This window comes from Sinocyclocheilus grahami, unplaced genomic scaffold, assembly GCF_001515645.1.
Source record: "Sinocyclocheilus grahami isolate Dianchi unplaced genomic scaffold, SAMN03320097.WGS_v1.1 scaffold690.1, whole genome shotgun sequence".
Classification (NCBI taxonomy): domain Eukaryota; kingdom Metazoa; phylum Chordata; class Actinopteri; order Cypriniformes; family Cyprinidae; genus Sinocyclocheilus; species Sinocyclocheilus grahami.
In genome coordinates, this window is record NW_015505869.1 from 595,918 (window position 1) to 610,558 (window position 14,641).

Consider the following 14,641-nt stretch of genomic DNA (forward strand, 5'->3'; position numbering starts at 1 on the left):
ACACACTCTCACTCACTCACACACTCTCACTCACTCACACACTCACACATTCTTAATGAAGCTTATGAGACCTAATTGAGTTCTTAATTCAGTTTAGTTTGACTTTTTCCCATATGTTTCTGCTAAGATTCCTTTGGAGAAAAAAAAGCACGCACGCACGCACTCACTCACTCACACACGCACACACACTCACTCACTCACACACGCACTCACACACTCACTCACTCACTCACTCACGCACGCACGCACTCACTCACTCACTGACGCACGCACGCACGCACTCACTCACTCACACACGCACACACACTCACTCACTCACACACGCACTCACACACTCACTCACTCACTCACTGACGCACGCACGCACTCACTCACTCACTGACGCACGCACGCACTCACTCACTCACTCACTCACTCACACACACATTCACTCACATACACTCACGCACACACACTCGCATTCACTCACATTCTCACTCACTCACTCACTCACTCACTCGCTCACGTACTCTCACGCACTCTCACTCACACACTCACTCACACACACACACTCGCTCACTCACTCACACACACTCTCGCTCACTCACACTCACTCACACACACACACACTCACTCACTCACTCACGCGCACTCACTCACTCACGCGCACTCACTCACTCACACACACTCACTCACTCACTCACACACGCATGCACTCACTCACTCACTCTCACTCTCACACTCACTCACTCTCACTCTCACACTCACTCACTCACTCTCACACTCACTCACTCACACTCTCGCTCACTCACTCACTCACACTCACTCACACTCTCGCTCACTCACACTCACTCACACACTCACGCGCACTCACACACTCACGCGCACTCACTCACACACACACACTCACTCACTCACACACGCATGCACTCACTCACTCACTCACTCTCACACTCACTCACTCACTCACACACGCACGCACTCACACTCACTCACTCACTCACACACACTCTCACTCACTCACTCTCACACACACTCGCACTCACGTACACTCACACACTCTCATTCACTCACTCTCACACTCACTCTCACACTCACTCACTCACACACTCACATTCTCACTCACTCACTCACTCGCTCACGTACTCTCACGCAGTCTCACTCACACACTCACACACACACACTCTCGCTCACTCACACTCACGCACTCACTCACTCACACACTCACTCACACACACACTCACACACACACTCACTCACACACTCACACACACACTCACTCACACACACACTCACACACACACACACACACACACACACACACACACACACACACACACACAACTGATGCTGATTGTGTTCATATTGAGATCCTGTGACTGCAGGAAAATCTAAGTATGTTGGCAAATCTGAATGCAAAAACCAGGAGATGTTTGAATAGAAAACAGGTGGAATAAAATCAAAGTGAAACCACTTTTGTGACAAATTTTACTTCCATAAACGAATGCAACTAAATTATGAAAGTATTTCATTATGAAAGTATTTCATTTTGACTCCCATTTGAGATTTTTTCTGTTTCTTTCTAGGTCTAATAAAAAAAACTTAATTACACACACTTTTTCTATTTTTATCTTTTGTCTCCTCTAAATAATGACTGTATAATGTATTGGAGTGATAGTCGAGTTCTGCTGGGTGTGGAGCTGCAGAGCCCAGTATTGGACAATCTTCACTAGTTTATTTTAAAATGAGCTTTGACCGCTTCTGCTGTTAAGGCATGCGTCTCTGAAGGTTTCTGTGGTAGATGGAGGAAACGGGCACATATACATGAAATGCAGATGATGGTCTGATGCATCTCAGTGAGGATAGAGGGGGGTGTGTTTGTTGCTGCAGCCCCATTGTGGGCTTTAGGACCGTTTCTTTCTCAGTGTGCAGGTCGCTTGTCTGTAAGGCTGTGTGTTTTTTTTTTTTTTGGTTATTGAAGAGCTCTTCTTGATTTTGCAGATGTCTGAGTGTTAATTCATGTGATTAACACCTGTCTGTTTACCTGAGTCTTTGAGCAGAAGATCTTCTGCTGATGTTTGATTATTAGGAGTTTTTAACAAACCACTAAAACTAAGCATTGCACTTCGTCTTGCAACATCTCTTGGTGCTACAGATTTCTACCTCGAAAAATGCAGCTTACTGAGGTGTTTATGCGTGTAAGAACCACTCGTGTCTTCTTCAGGAAAAGTTGAAATAAATATTCTCTGGTTTGGTGTGTAGCTTGCTGTGGTTTGTCTGTGTGTTAATGTATGTCAAAACATTGTCAAATTACAGCCCAATTAGCAGTTTCTAGTCACATCTCTGACCTTATATTGTGATACATTTACAGCTGACTTGGCGTCCATGTTGAACGCTGATAATGATGAAACACGTGAACTTGCCAAAAACAATAATGTACATGTGAGCCAGATCAGTCTTTTTGCTGTTAATATTTGAGCGCTTGAGAAGCTGTAAAACTGATAAGAGACATACACTCTGAGCAGAGTTCATGTATCCAGCAGCCACAATGTCCCCTCACTCACACGCGCACACACACATTCACTCTCTCACACACACACACACACATTCACTCTCTCACACACACAATCACACACACACACTCACTCACTCACTCACACACACTCACACACACATTCACTCTCTCACACACACACACACACACACACACACTCACTCACTCACACTCACACACACATTCACTCTCTCACTCACACACTCACACACTCACTCTCTCACACTCACTCACTCACACACATTCACTCTCTCACACACACACACTCACTCACTCACTCACACTCACACACACACACATTCACTTACATTCACACTCACTCACACACACACGCACACACACACACTCACTCACACACGCGCACACATACACACACACACACACTCACTCACACACACACGCGCACACATACACACACTCACTCACACACACACGCACACACACACACTCACTCACACACGCGCACACATACACACACACACACACACACTCACTCACGCGCACACACACACGCACACTCTCACTCACTCACTCACTCACGCACGCACGCACGCACAGTGTTTTTCTCTTCAATCACTGCTGAAATGCCACATATGATCAGGAATCAGTTTGCTGTTTGTGACGAGTCCCTACTGTAACAGAGGAAGACTTCATCCTCCATATCTCTCTTGTTCTCAATATCTCTGTTTTTCCAGTTTTCATTCGGCATGCACTAAATGTCCTTTTTATTTGAGTGTGTAGTAACACAGTATGTCAGTATTGAGACATTTTTATAATATAATGTTGTACAATATTGTTTTTTTCTGGACCACTTTGCTATATGTGACCCTGGAGCACAAAAGCAGTGTTAAGTCGCTGGGGTATATTTGTAGCAATAGCCAACAATACACTGTATGGGTCAAAATTATAGACTTTTCTTTTATGCCAAAAATCATTAGGATATTAAGTAAAGATCATGTTCCATGAAGATATTTTGTAAATTTCCTACTGTAAATGTATCAAAACTTAATTTGTGATTAGTAATATGCATTGCTAAGAACTTCATTTTGGACAACTTTAAAGATGATTTTCTCAATATTTAGATTTTTTTGCACCCTCAGATTCCAGATTTTCAAATAGTTGAATCTCGGCCAAATATAGTCATATCCTTACAAACCACATACATCAATGGAAAGCTTATTTATTCAGATGTATAAATCTCAATTGAATTCTCAAAATGACCCTTATGACTGGTTTTGTGGTCCAGGTTCATATTTGATTCTTGTGTTTACATCTAATTGAGTACATTCACTGATTTCTCCCCTTTTAGGCTCATATAAACCTAATATTTGTCACAGAACCCCCACTGAAATCCTTCTGTCTGTTCCTCTGCTCTGCTCTCTAGCTCTCCGGAGGGTGCGAGCTGACGGTGGTCCTGCAGGACTTCGTGGCGAGTGGCGCGTCTGAGCTCAGCGTCCAGACCGGTCAGACGGTGGAGCTGTTGGAGCGGCCCAGCGACCGGCCGGGATGGTGTCTGGTCCGGACCACAGACAAGAGCCCTCCTCAGGAGGGACTGGTGCCCAGCAGTGGTCTGTGTATCTCTCACTCTCGCAGCAGTGTGGAGATGGACTGCTTTTTCCCAGCAGGCAAAGGTAAGAGATTCTCGGTTCTGCTCTTGTGCTTCGTAGATAAGCATATGATTTTTGAACATTTTTCTTCACTTAGAGTACACACTACTGTTCAAAAGTTTGGGGTTGGTAAGATTTTTCAAATATTTTTGAAAGTAGTCTCTTCTGCTCACCAAGGCTGCATTTATTTGAGTAAAAATACAGTAAAATGGTACTAACATGAAATATTTTAATTTATATGATCTGTTTTCAAGATTAATATATTTTAAAATGTAATTTATTTTCTGTGAGTCAGCTGAATTTCCATCATCATTGCAGTCACGTGATCTTTCAGAAACCATATGATATGCTGATTTGCTGTTTAAGAAATATATGAGCAATGTTGAAAACTATTGCTGCTTATTATTTTTGTAAAAACAGTGTTATTTTTTTCCCACAAAGTTCAAATGAACAGCAGTTATTTAAAATAAAACTCTTTTGTAACATTAGAAATATCTGTCATGTTTGATCAATTTAATGCATCTTTTCTAAATATGAGAATCAATTTCTTAAAAAATAAAAAAAGTGACCCTGGACCACGAAACCAGTCATAAGGGTACATTTTTCGAAATTGAGATTTATAATAAATAATAACTGAATAAATAAGCTTTCCATTTATACAATATTTGGCTGAGAAAGAACAATTTGAAAATCTGGAATCTGAGGGTGCAAAAAAAATCTAAATATTCAGAAAATCATCTTTAAAGTTGTCCAAATGAAGTTCTTAGCAATGTATATTACTAATCAAAAATTAAGTTTTAATATATTTATGGTAGGAAATTTGCTAAATATCTTCATGGAACATGATCGTTACTTAATATCCTAATGATTTTTGGCATAAAAGGAAAAAAAAAAATAATTTTGACCCATACAATGTCTTTTTGGCTATTGCTACAAATATACCCCAGCGACTTAAAACTGCTTTTGTGCTCCAGGGTCACAAATATCTTACTGACCTCAAACACTTGATAGATACTGTACATGAGTTATAGCCTATGTTTTCATTTTGGACATAAATAGCTTTTCTTTTTTTTTCCCAATCTGATCAACTAATGAGTCAAGAAGGAGATGTCGTCATTGTCTGTGATGTTACTGCCGACTTGTTTGTTGAGTGCATTGCATTGTGGGTTACGGTGTTCCAGTTCTGTTTGTATGCCAGCAGAAGCTTTTGATCAAAAGATTATGAGAAACATAAAATCAAGTGTCAAGTGTGTCCGACACTGTGACTGGTAGTGTACTTCATACTGCAGAAACCGCTTGAGTGCTAAGGCAGCATGCTATTCTGAACCTTCCTGCTGTTACAATAGTTTAATGGCTGACAGTCCAGCCAGTAGCCTGTCCAAAGTGCTTGCATTTTGTGTATTTTTCTGCTAAAGTACTGTACACAATGACCACGTTGACACTACAGCTTTTGTCCCCTAGAGGACACTATAACTCTACGCTGTCATTAGTAGTCACTCGGGTATCAGATAGAAATGCCGGCGACTCTCGAAGCACTCACAGCATTTGCATGTTTGTCTCAGTGTGAGAATACTTCAACTTTATTCATAGATACAAAGATATTATATAGGCATATGTCGAGGGGAGTTTCAACCCTTTAACCAATGAGGATATAAATGACATACATATAGAATTTTGGCCAAGAATATGTGTTATACAAAATGGCCACATGTACAGGAAAATATGGACATATTAGGAATAAACTTGGCGAAGGATGCTGAACTATCTTCATAGTTCATCACGAACCCCATTACCTTGGAGTCCTAGCTATCGTGTCCTCGTTTGAACATTTGAACTCAGAAAAGCTAATGCATACATGTGCGCATGCGTACCTCGAATATGAGTAAGAGTTTTAAAACATAATACAAGAGAGAGATCAGATGGAGGAGGGGGGAATCAGAGAGAGTCACTGTTAATAAGTGAGTCATTGCGATTGAACCGAATCATTTAAACGGGTGATTCATTCAGGAACGAAACACCGTCATGTTGCTCAGATATTTAGAACATTGGAATTATATTTGTTGGCGAACTAGAGCAAAAACAGTCAATATTGTGTCTAAAACGTAAGTGTCTTAATATTAAATGATTGTTTCGACTTAAACTACTTCAGTCTGTGTGCATTTAATTTATTTAATAGTTGGAATCAGCTTCCAGAAGAGATCAGATGTGCTAAAACATTAGTCACATTTAAATGCAGACTCAAAACTCATCTGTTTAGCTGTGCATTTATTGAATGAGCACTGTGCGATGTCCGAACTGATTGCACTATATTATATGTATAATCGTTTTCTTAAATTCATTTTAAACCTCTTAAATCAATTTTTTATTTTTTTTAAATAATTTTCAAAGTTTTTAAATTCCTTGTTTTATTGTTGTGATTATTGTTTTTATTTTATTTTATGTAAAGCACTTTGAATTACCATTGTGTATGAAATGTGCTATACAAATAAACTTGCCTTGCCTTGCCTTGCCTTAATACACAAGTTTCACAATTTGAGTTGAATTACTGAAATAAATGAACTTTTCCATGACATTCTAATTTATTGAGATGCACCTGTATACTCTAAACAAATGTTGTTGTGTTAATGTTTGAGGATGCTCTTAAAGACCAGATAACTTTTGAATGAATATTCTGTTAACATTATTGGAAGAACGTGTTCATAACTTTGAAGAGAATCTTACAGAGTTCTGAGAATGTTGCCTGTTTGCAGGGAAACTGTTCGGAAGGCTTTTTGTTCAGCACTTAAGATGTTTCATTTCTCATTCTTTTAGCCTCCTGGGTTTGAGATCAGGTTAGTCAGCTGTGCGGTTTGATTGTTGCGTACAGAGGTGTGTGTGTGAGGGAAGGCTGTTTCGCACTGCGCCTTTAATATTGGGTCTATTTTAGAGTCTGCCTGATTTGCATAACTCCTCCTGTCTGTTGTGCTGGGATGATGCGTGACATCACCATAAAGATTCCGCTGCAAAATGCAAAAAGGGCCTAATGTAGAACACCTAGCAAGATCCCTCAATATGGAAATGAAGCTGTCCATGCAGCTCTGTAACATAATGCAGCTATTGCAGTCAGAAGTGGTTATTCGAGAAATTCTTCTCCATTTGATGATGCTGTCCATCTAAGACTGAGGCGTGTGAGGCTGAATTCCTTCTCTAATGCTCTAAACACACTGCACGATTTTGTTTACCACTAGCGCAATGCTGATGACGTTTTATTATTTTATAGTAACATGCGTCGTAGCCTACGAGTCAATAGGTGTCATCATCATACAGTCTGCATGCATGTTGTAGCCAAGTTTATTAGATCCATGTCGCACAGTGTGACATGCAGTGATCTTATAGGATTGCTAAAATCGTGCATTGTGTCTCGGGGACTAGACACCTAGAAGACTAGGCAGCTGTAATAAGACACATGCCAAACCAGCACGTGCCCATGTACTCTGAGATGTTGACTTTGATTCAAGATGTTTCCTACATAGATCTAATGCATCTCACCGGTCAGCAGCAGAGGGTTAGGGTTTCATTGCAATTTGCTGCTGTTTGAGTGGATGTTCATGACTTAGTGACTGGCAAAACTCTTGAGCTATAACGACCACTCTTGTGAGAAATTAAGTGCACATTAGCATACTTTTAAAAAGAGCACTTATTTCAGAAATTACATACTTTTAACGAACACACTAAAGTGCAAAATGAAAGTAGGCCTATTGTTTTCAGATTTTGTTTTGCACTTTTTTTAGTTTTTTTTTTGGTAACTTTATTTTAAGGTGTTCTTGATACACGTTGCATGTTCTTACTATTATAATAACAATAATTATGCATAATTACATGCAAGTAACCCCAAGCCAAACCCTAACCATATAGTAAGTACATGTAGTTAATTAATATTACTCAGTACTTAAATGTATAATTACACTAACAAGGACACCTTAAAATAAAGTGTAACCGTTTTCTTTTTACTTTAGTACAGTAAGATTTACTATTATATGTAATTTCATAATTATAGTGACTTTGAAATGTAAATAAATTGTGCTGACAAGCATTTATACTAAACTAAATTATACATTACAGGGCTGTACGTTAGCTTCCCTTTCGTGGAACTTCGAACTGCGTCCTCTAGGGGTCGCTATGGGGAACGCCTCGTCGTGACCCGTGTCTGAAGCCTACATTGAAAAAACACCAACTTGTTTGGCCGGCGACAGCCATGACGTCACTACCGTCGCAACTAGTACAAAATAGGCGCCGGTAGCGCACATCATCAAACAGCAGACAGATCCAACAAAATAGGTATAGAAGATTTGGAAGCCGCTCTTGCCAGTCTTAGGGCTTCAACAACTGAATGCAATGCAGTCTCGATCGAATGTCCACTTCTGAAGCCAGATTGGTTGCTGTCCAGGAGGTTGTGGCCAATGCATGTGGCTTATGGCATTGTACATTATACTGAGACCGAGGGAGGTGCCAAAACTGCAGTTGATAGAATGTGCGCTGTAGCACGATACCACGATATTTCTTCAAAAGCAGATCGTGGAGACATTTTAATCATCCACGATCAAAAATCGTCATATCGCACACCCCTAACTACCAGGTATAATTAATCTCACACACACAAACAAGCACAACGAAATCACTTCACACTATTAAGCGGCTGTGTTATGAACATGCAAAACTGTATCGCACGCGTGCTACAGTGGTAAATTTACTCATCGCACAGACCAGTTTTTCCATAGAGTGTGCAACATATATGTCGCACTGTACAGCCCTGCCTTAATACTTTTGAAAATTATATGGATTATTAAAATGTAATGACTCAAAGTTTTAATTTCATGTTATTGCAAAGTGTGATAAACTTTGTATAAAAAAACATTGTAAGTGCACTTTTAGCATTTTATGATAGTCATGAATGTGTACTCTCTTTTTGGTCTTTTATTTCATAATTAAAAATTTTTTTTTAAATATACTTTTTAAGATTTGAAGAACACTAACATTCAGTACACTTATGCACACTTCTGTTACAAATTTTCATATATGGTCCTACACCATTTTATTATAGTTACAACAATGACTGATTTATGTCCAGCTGGAATCACACACACAGACCTTTAACTGGGGATTGATTGATTGATTGATTGATTGATTGATTGATTGATTGATTGATTGATTGATTGATTGATTGATTGATTGATTGATTGATTGATTGATTGATTGATTGATTGATTGATTGATTGATTGATTGATTGATTGATTGATTGATTGATTGATTGATTGATTGATTGATTGATTGATTGATTGTTTCTTTGTGGATACATGAAATCAGTTCTACTCAAGTTCACACAGGTGTCCTGGCAGAGTATCCACATGTGTAGACAATCACACTATCAACATGATTCACATGTGGTTTACATGTCTAAATGCATTTTGGTGCTACTGCACATAAGGGCTGTTTATACTCTTATGCAGTTATCAGTTCTTTAAGTCTCTGACCTGAATGTGTTGGTTATTACTTAAAAAAACAGGTATGTACAGTTTTTTTTTTTTTTGTGCAGTTGATTCCTGTCAATCCAGCGACAAAGTACTGCGTCACACAGCAGGTGACAAGTCTCCTGATAACACTGTTTAACCTGCTGCCACACAAACAACAACAATAGCCAGTAATTCTGTATCAAGTTCATGTAATCTTCACTCATTCCGACATGAACTTTAGGCATCAGTGAGTCTTTTCTCTCTTGTCCAGTTCAGAAGTTCAGCTCAAGTTATCTGCATGGGAATGTGTGTTTTCTTTTTCACTGGCTTCTCATTTAAAGTGCGTTCAGAGAAATAAGGGAGAAAAGAGTCGGAGAGAGTATCGACCCCTGTGGTGCCCTGTAAGCATTACTATAGCTGGACACATTGTCATGGGTTCATGTTATAACGTCCAGCAAACTGACTGTGGCCTTTGTCTGAAAGTGAAACATGAGAGAGTCCTATTGCTCCGCCTCTCTCTCTCTCTGTAAAGTCAGGCTGAATGAGAGTAATTACTCATTGGCGCGGGTGCAGTCCTCCAGGAACATCTCTCTGTTTTGAGACATGCATCTCTGAACGGTCATGAGGAGTGATAAGGGTGTGCACTCCTGCTACGGCTGGATTCTCACTAAATGCTGCTGCTGCTGTCATGTGGGAGGTGGGTTTCACAGACACTCTTCTAGACCTGGTCAGTGCAGAACTAATGTACATAGTGCAAGTTTGTGGCACAACAAAGGCTTTATACATATGATGTATACATATACTGAGCTGGTTCACCTATGCGATCTTTTGAAGTGAAGAAGTGTGCTCAACTGAATTTAATGTGAACTTGTAGTGTACTTCAGCTCTTAAAAGTGTATTTGGTAACACTTTATATTGATTTTGTTATATTTGTACTTACTACTATAATAACAATAAGCCAGATTGGTTGCTGTCCAGGAGGTTGTGGCCAATGCATGTGGCTTATGGCATTGTACATTATACTGAGACCGAGGGAGGTGCCAAAACTGCAGTTGATAGAATGTGCGCTGTAGCACGATACCACGATATTTCTTCAAAAGCAGATCGTGGAGACATTTTAATCATCCACGATCAAAAATCGTCATATCGCACACCCCTAACTACCAGGTATAATTAATCTCACACACACAAACAAGCACAACGAAATCACTTCACACTATTAAGCGGCTGTGTTATGAACATGCAAAACTGTATCGCACGCGTGCTACAGTGGTAAATTTACTCATCGCACAGACCAGTTTTTCCATAGAGTGTGCAACATATATGTCGCACTGTACAGCCCTGCCTTAATACTTTTGAAAATTATATGGATTATTAAAATGTAATGACTCAAAGTTTTAATTTCATGTTATTGCAAAGTGTGATAAACTTTGTATAAAAAAACATTGTAAGTGCACTTTTAGCATTTTATGATAGTCATGAATGTGTACTCTCTTTTTGGTCTTTTATTTCATAATTAAAAATTTTTTTTTAAATATACTTTTTAAGATTTGAAGAACACTAACATTCAGTACACTTATGCACACTTCTGTTACAAATTTTCATATATGGTCCTACACCATTTTATTATAGTTACAACAATGACTGATTTATGTCCAGCTGGAATCACACACACAGACCTTTAACTGGGGATTGATTGATTGATTGATTGATTGATTGATTGATTGATTGATTGATTGATTGATTGATTGATTGTTTGATTGATTGATTGATTGATTGATTGATTGATTGTTTCTTTGTGGATACATGAAATCAGTTCTACTCAAGTTCACACAGGTGTCCTGGCAGAGTATCCACATGTGTAGACAATCACACTATCAACATGATTCACATGTGGTTTACATGTCTAAATGCATTTTGGTGCTACTGCACATAAGGGCTGTTTATACTCTTATGCAGTTATCAGTTCTTTAAGTCTCTGACCTGAATGTGTTGGTTATTACTTAAAAAAACAGGTATGTACAGTTTTTTTTTTTTTGTGCAGTTGATTCCTGTCAATCCAGCGACAAAGTACTGCGTCACACAGCAGGTGACAAGTCTCCTGATAACACTGTTTAACCTGCTGCCACACAAACAACAACAATAGCCAGTAATTCTGTATCAAGTTCATGTAATCTTCACTCATTCCGACATGAACTTTAGGCATCAGTGAGTCTTTTCTCTCTTGTCCAGTTCAGAAGTTCAGCTCAAGTTATCTGCATGGGAATGTGTGTTTTCTTTTTCACTGGCTTCTCATTTAAAGTGCGTTCAGAGAAATAAGGGAGAAAAGAGTCGGAGAGAGTATCGACCCCTGTGGTGCCCTGTAAGCATTACTATAGCTGGACACATTGTCATGGGTTCATGTTATAACGTCCAGCAAACTGACTGTGGCCTTTGTCTGAAAGTGAAACATGAGAGAGTCCTATTGCTCCGCCTCTCTCTCTCTCTGTAAAGTCAGGCTGAATGAGAGTAATTACTCATTGGCGCGGGTGCAGTCCTCCAGGAACATCTCTCTGTTTTGAGACATGCATCTCTGAACGGTCATGAGGAGTGATAAGGGTGTGCACTCCTGCTACGGCTGGATTCTCACTAAATGCTGCTGCTGCTGTCATGTGGGAGGTGGGTTTCACAGACACTCTTCTAGACCTGGTCAGTGCAGAACTAATGTACATAGTGCAAGTTTGTGGCACAACAAAGGCTTTATACATATGATGTATACATATACTGAGCTGGTTCACCTATGCGATCTTTTGAAGTGAAGAAGTGTGCTCAACTGAATTTAATGTGAACTTGTAGTGTACTTCAGCTCTTAAAAGTGTATTTGGTAACACTTTATATTGATTTTGTTATATTTGTACTTACTACTATAATAACAATAAATTATGCATAATTACATGCAAGTATTTCTAAGCCAAACCCTAATCCTAACCCTAACCATATAGTACATGTAGTTAATTAATATTACTCAGTACTTAATTTCATTGTTACAACGACACCTTAAAATAAAGTGTAGCAGTATATTTATAATTATAATATATATATATATAATATATTATAATATATTTAGAAAAGGCCGCTTAAGTGTACTTTAAGTTCATGACAGTTTAACAAACTTACGTGAAATTGTATTTTGTAATAATGTGAAACTAAAAGTTCTACTTTAAAGCACATTTTAAATTATTGTATTAATAATCATTAGTTGTAACCCTTTAACTGTCACTCACATTTTTTTAACATAGACGAGAAAGTGCACGATCCAAACTTAAATTTTTATAATTCATGTACGAAAACATTTTGTAACATGATATTGATGTACCATTTTCATGGTAATGCAGTGTTTGATTTTAAAATGGGTTTCAAAGGATGAATTTTGAGATTTAAAGTTTTCAATTGATATATAATTTCTGATGATTTCTAAAGTGTGATAGAGAAAAAGGCAACGAAGAAGACTTTTTGCTACAAAGGTCAGAACTCCTCTGTTATGATGTAGATTTTTTTGAGGTGCACTCTTGACATAAATTAATCTATTACTTTTCCTACATAATATTTTTACAAAAACATTGGTAAAATATCTATTTAGGAGTCTTAGACCTTTCCAACGATATATAGTTTGTCATGATTAGATTAGGATTTAATTGTAATATAGTGAAGTAAATTTAGACGTCCCACAGAGGGGACGGGTGACAGTTAAAGGGTTTTAAAGTACACCGATGTTGCTGTGTTGACTAACATACTAAAGCATGTATAAATATGTTAATTTGAACTGTAATGTGTTATTTGATTTTACAGTTAAACTTAATATATTTTAAATGTACCAAATTGCAACTTCATCATTGAAAATGTAAAAGTACAAATATATTTAAATGCATGACATACAAGTTTCAATTGCAATGACATTAAAGTATATTTTAGTGTACCATAAATACTTGGCAGAACATTTGACATTTTAATGTACACTTTAAATATATTTCAAAGACAAAATAAGTAATTATGAAATTACATATAAAGATGCACTTAAGTTCTACTTAAGTGGGTCAAAAAAAAGCATGCTTATGTTCAAATAATTGTATTTTATATTAATTTATTTAAACTATATAACATTTAATTACAAATAGAATGCAAAAAAAGTGTCTGGAAACATTAAATTCAGTTTGCGTTGAAGTGTATTATATATATATATAACCCACTGTATATATATATATATAATACATTTATATAAAAAATAGGTGTCTGGTCACTAAAATAAATAAATAAATAAATCGGTGAGCATGTTGATAGGCCTATCAGGAGGAACTATATCATTACATTAAGTATATTATCTTCATACTTCATACAAAAAAAAACAAAAAATTAATTATCTTTTAAAAATATTTTTGGTTACAATGTGTACTGTATTATGTAACCATTATAATATTAGTAAGAGGGGAAAAATAAGTTTTAGGTGTTGCATGCGCTTACCAGTTTGTTTTACCATTTTAATCAAATTAGGTTTCTTGCATTTCATTTGTTGTGACAAATAAAAATACAAACAAGTATTCCATACAGTCACTCAAATGATATGAGCTCAGGAAAACTCTGAGTTTAATAATTATTAAAATGACTTTAGATTAAATATAGAATGTTACACCACAGAAACCGATGGCGCAGCTGAACAGTGTCAATGTTCAGCATTTCCACTGTTATTGAAATAATTACTTTTGGGTATTTATTACTTAATCTGATACATAATTTGTTTTATCTTGCATGTCTTTCATATCTCTGGCTCATGGTTTAAAATGATATTGACTGATATGATATTGAGCTGCAGTTGTTTACTCTGTCTTGTGTCATGGGTAGATGAGGGTTGTTTGCACACGCGTGTGTGTTGATGTCAGGCTGAAGTACCTCTCTGCTCCTCTCTAATGTGGACTAAAGTGCGCTCTCTCTCTCTCTCTCTCCTCTCCTCTCCTCTCCTCTCCTCTCCTCTCCCTCT

The 14,641-nt window shown here is 37.8% G+C and overlaps 1 protein-coding gene across 3 annotated transcripts in view; it reads left to right on the top strand.

Moving 5' to 3' along the window:
* Positions 1-14,641, top strand: part of LOC107559538 (kalirin-like) — a 153,734-nt gene that overhangs the window by 87,492 nt on the left and 51,601 nt on the right. For all 3 annotated transcript variants that reach the window (XM_016243397.1, XM_016243399.1, XM_016243398.1), the window contains one exon: positions 3,918-4,164. In XM_016243397.1, coding sequence (XP_016098883.1) covers positions 3,918-4,164 — 247 coding nt within the window. The remainder of the gene's footprint in view (positions 1-3,917; positions 4,165-14,641) is intronic.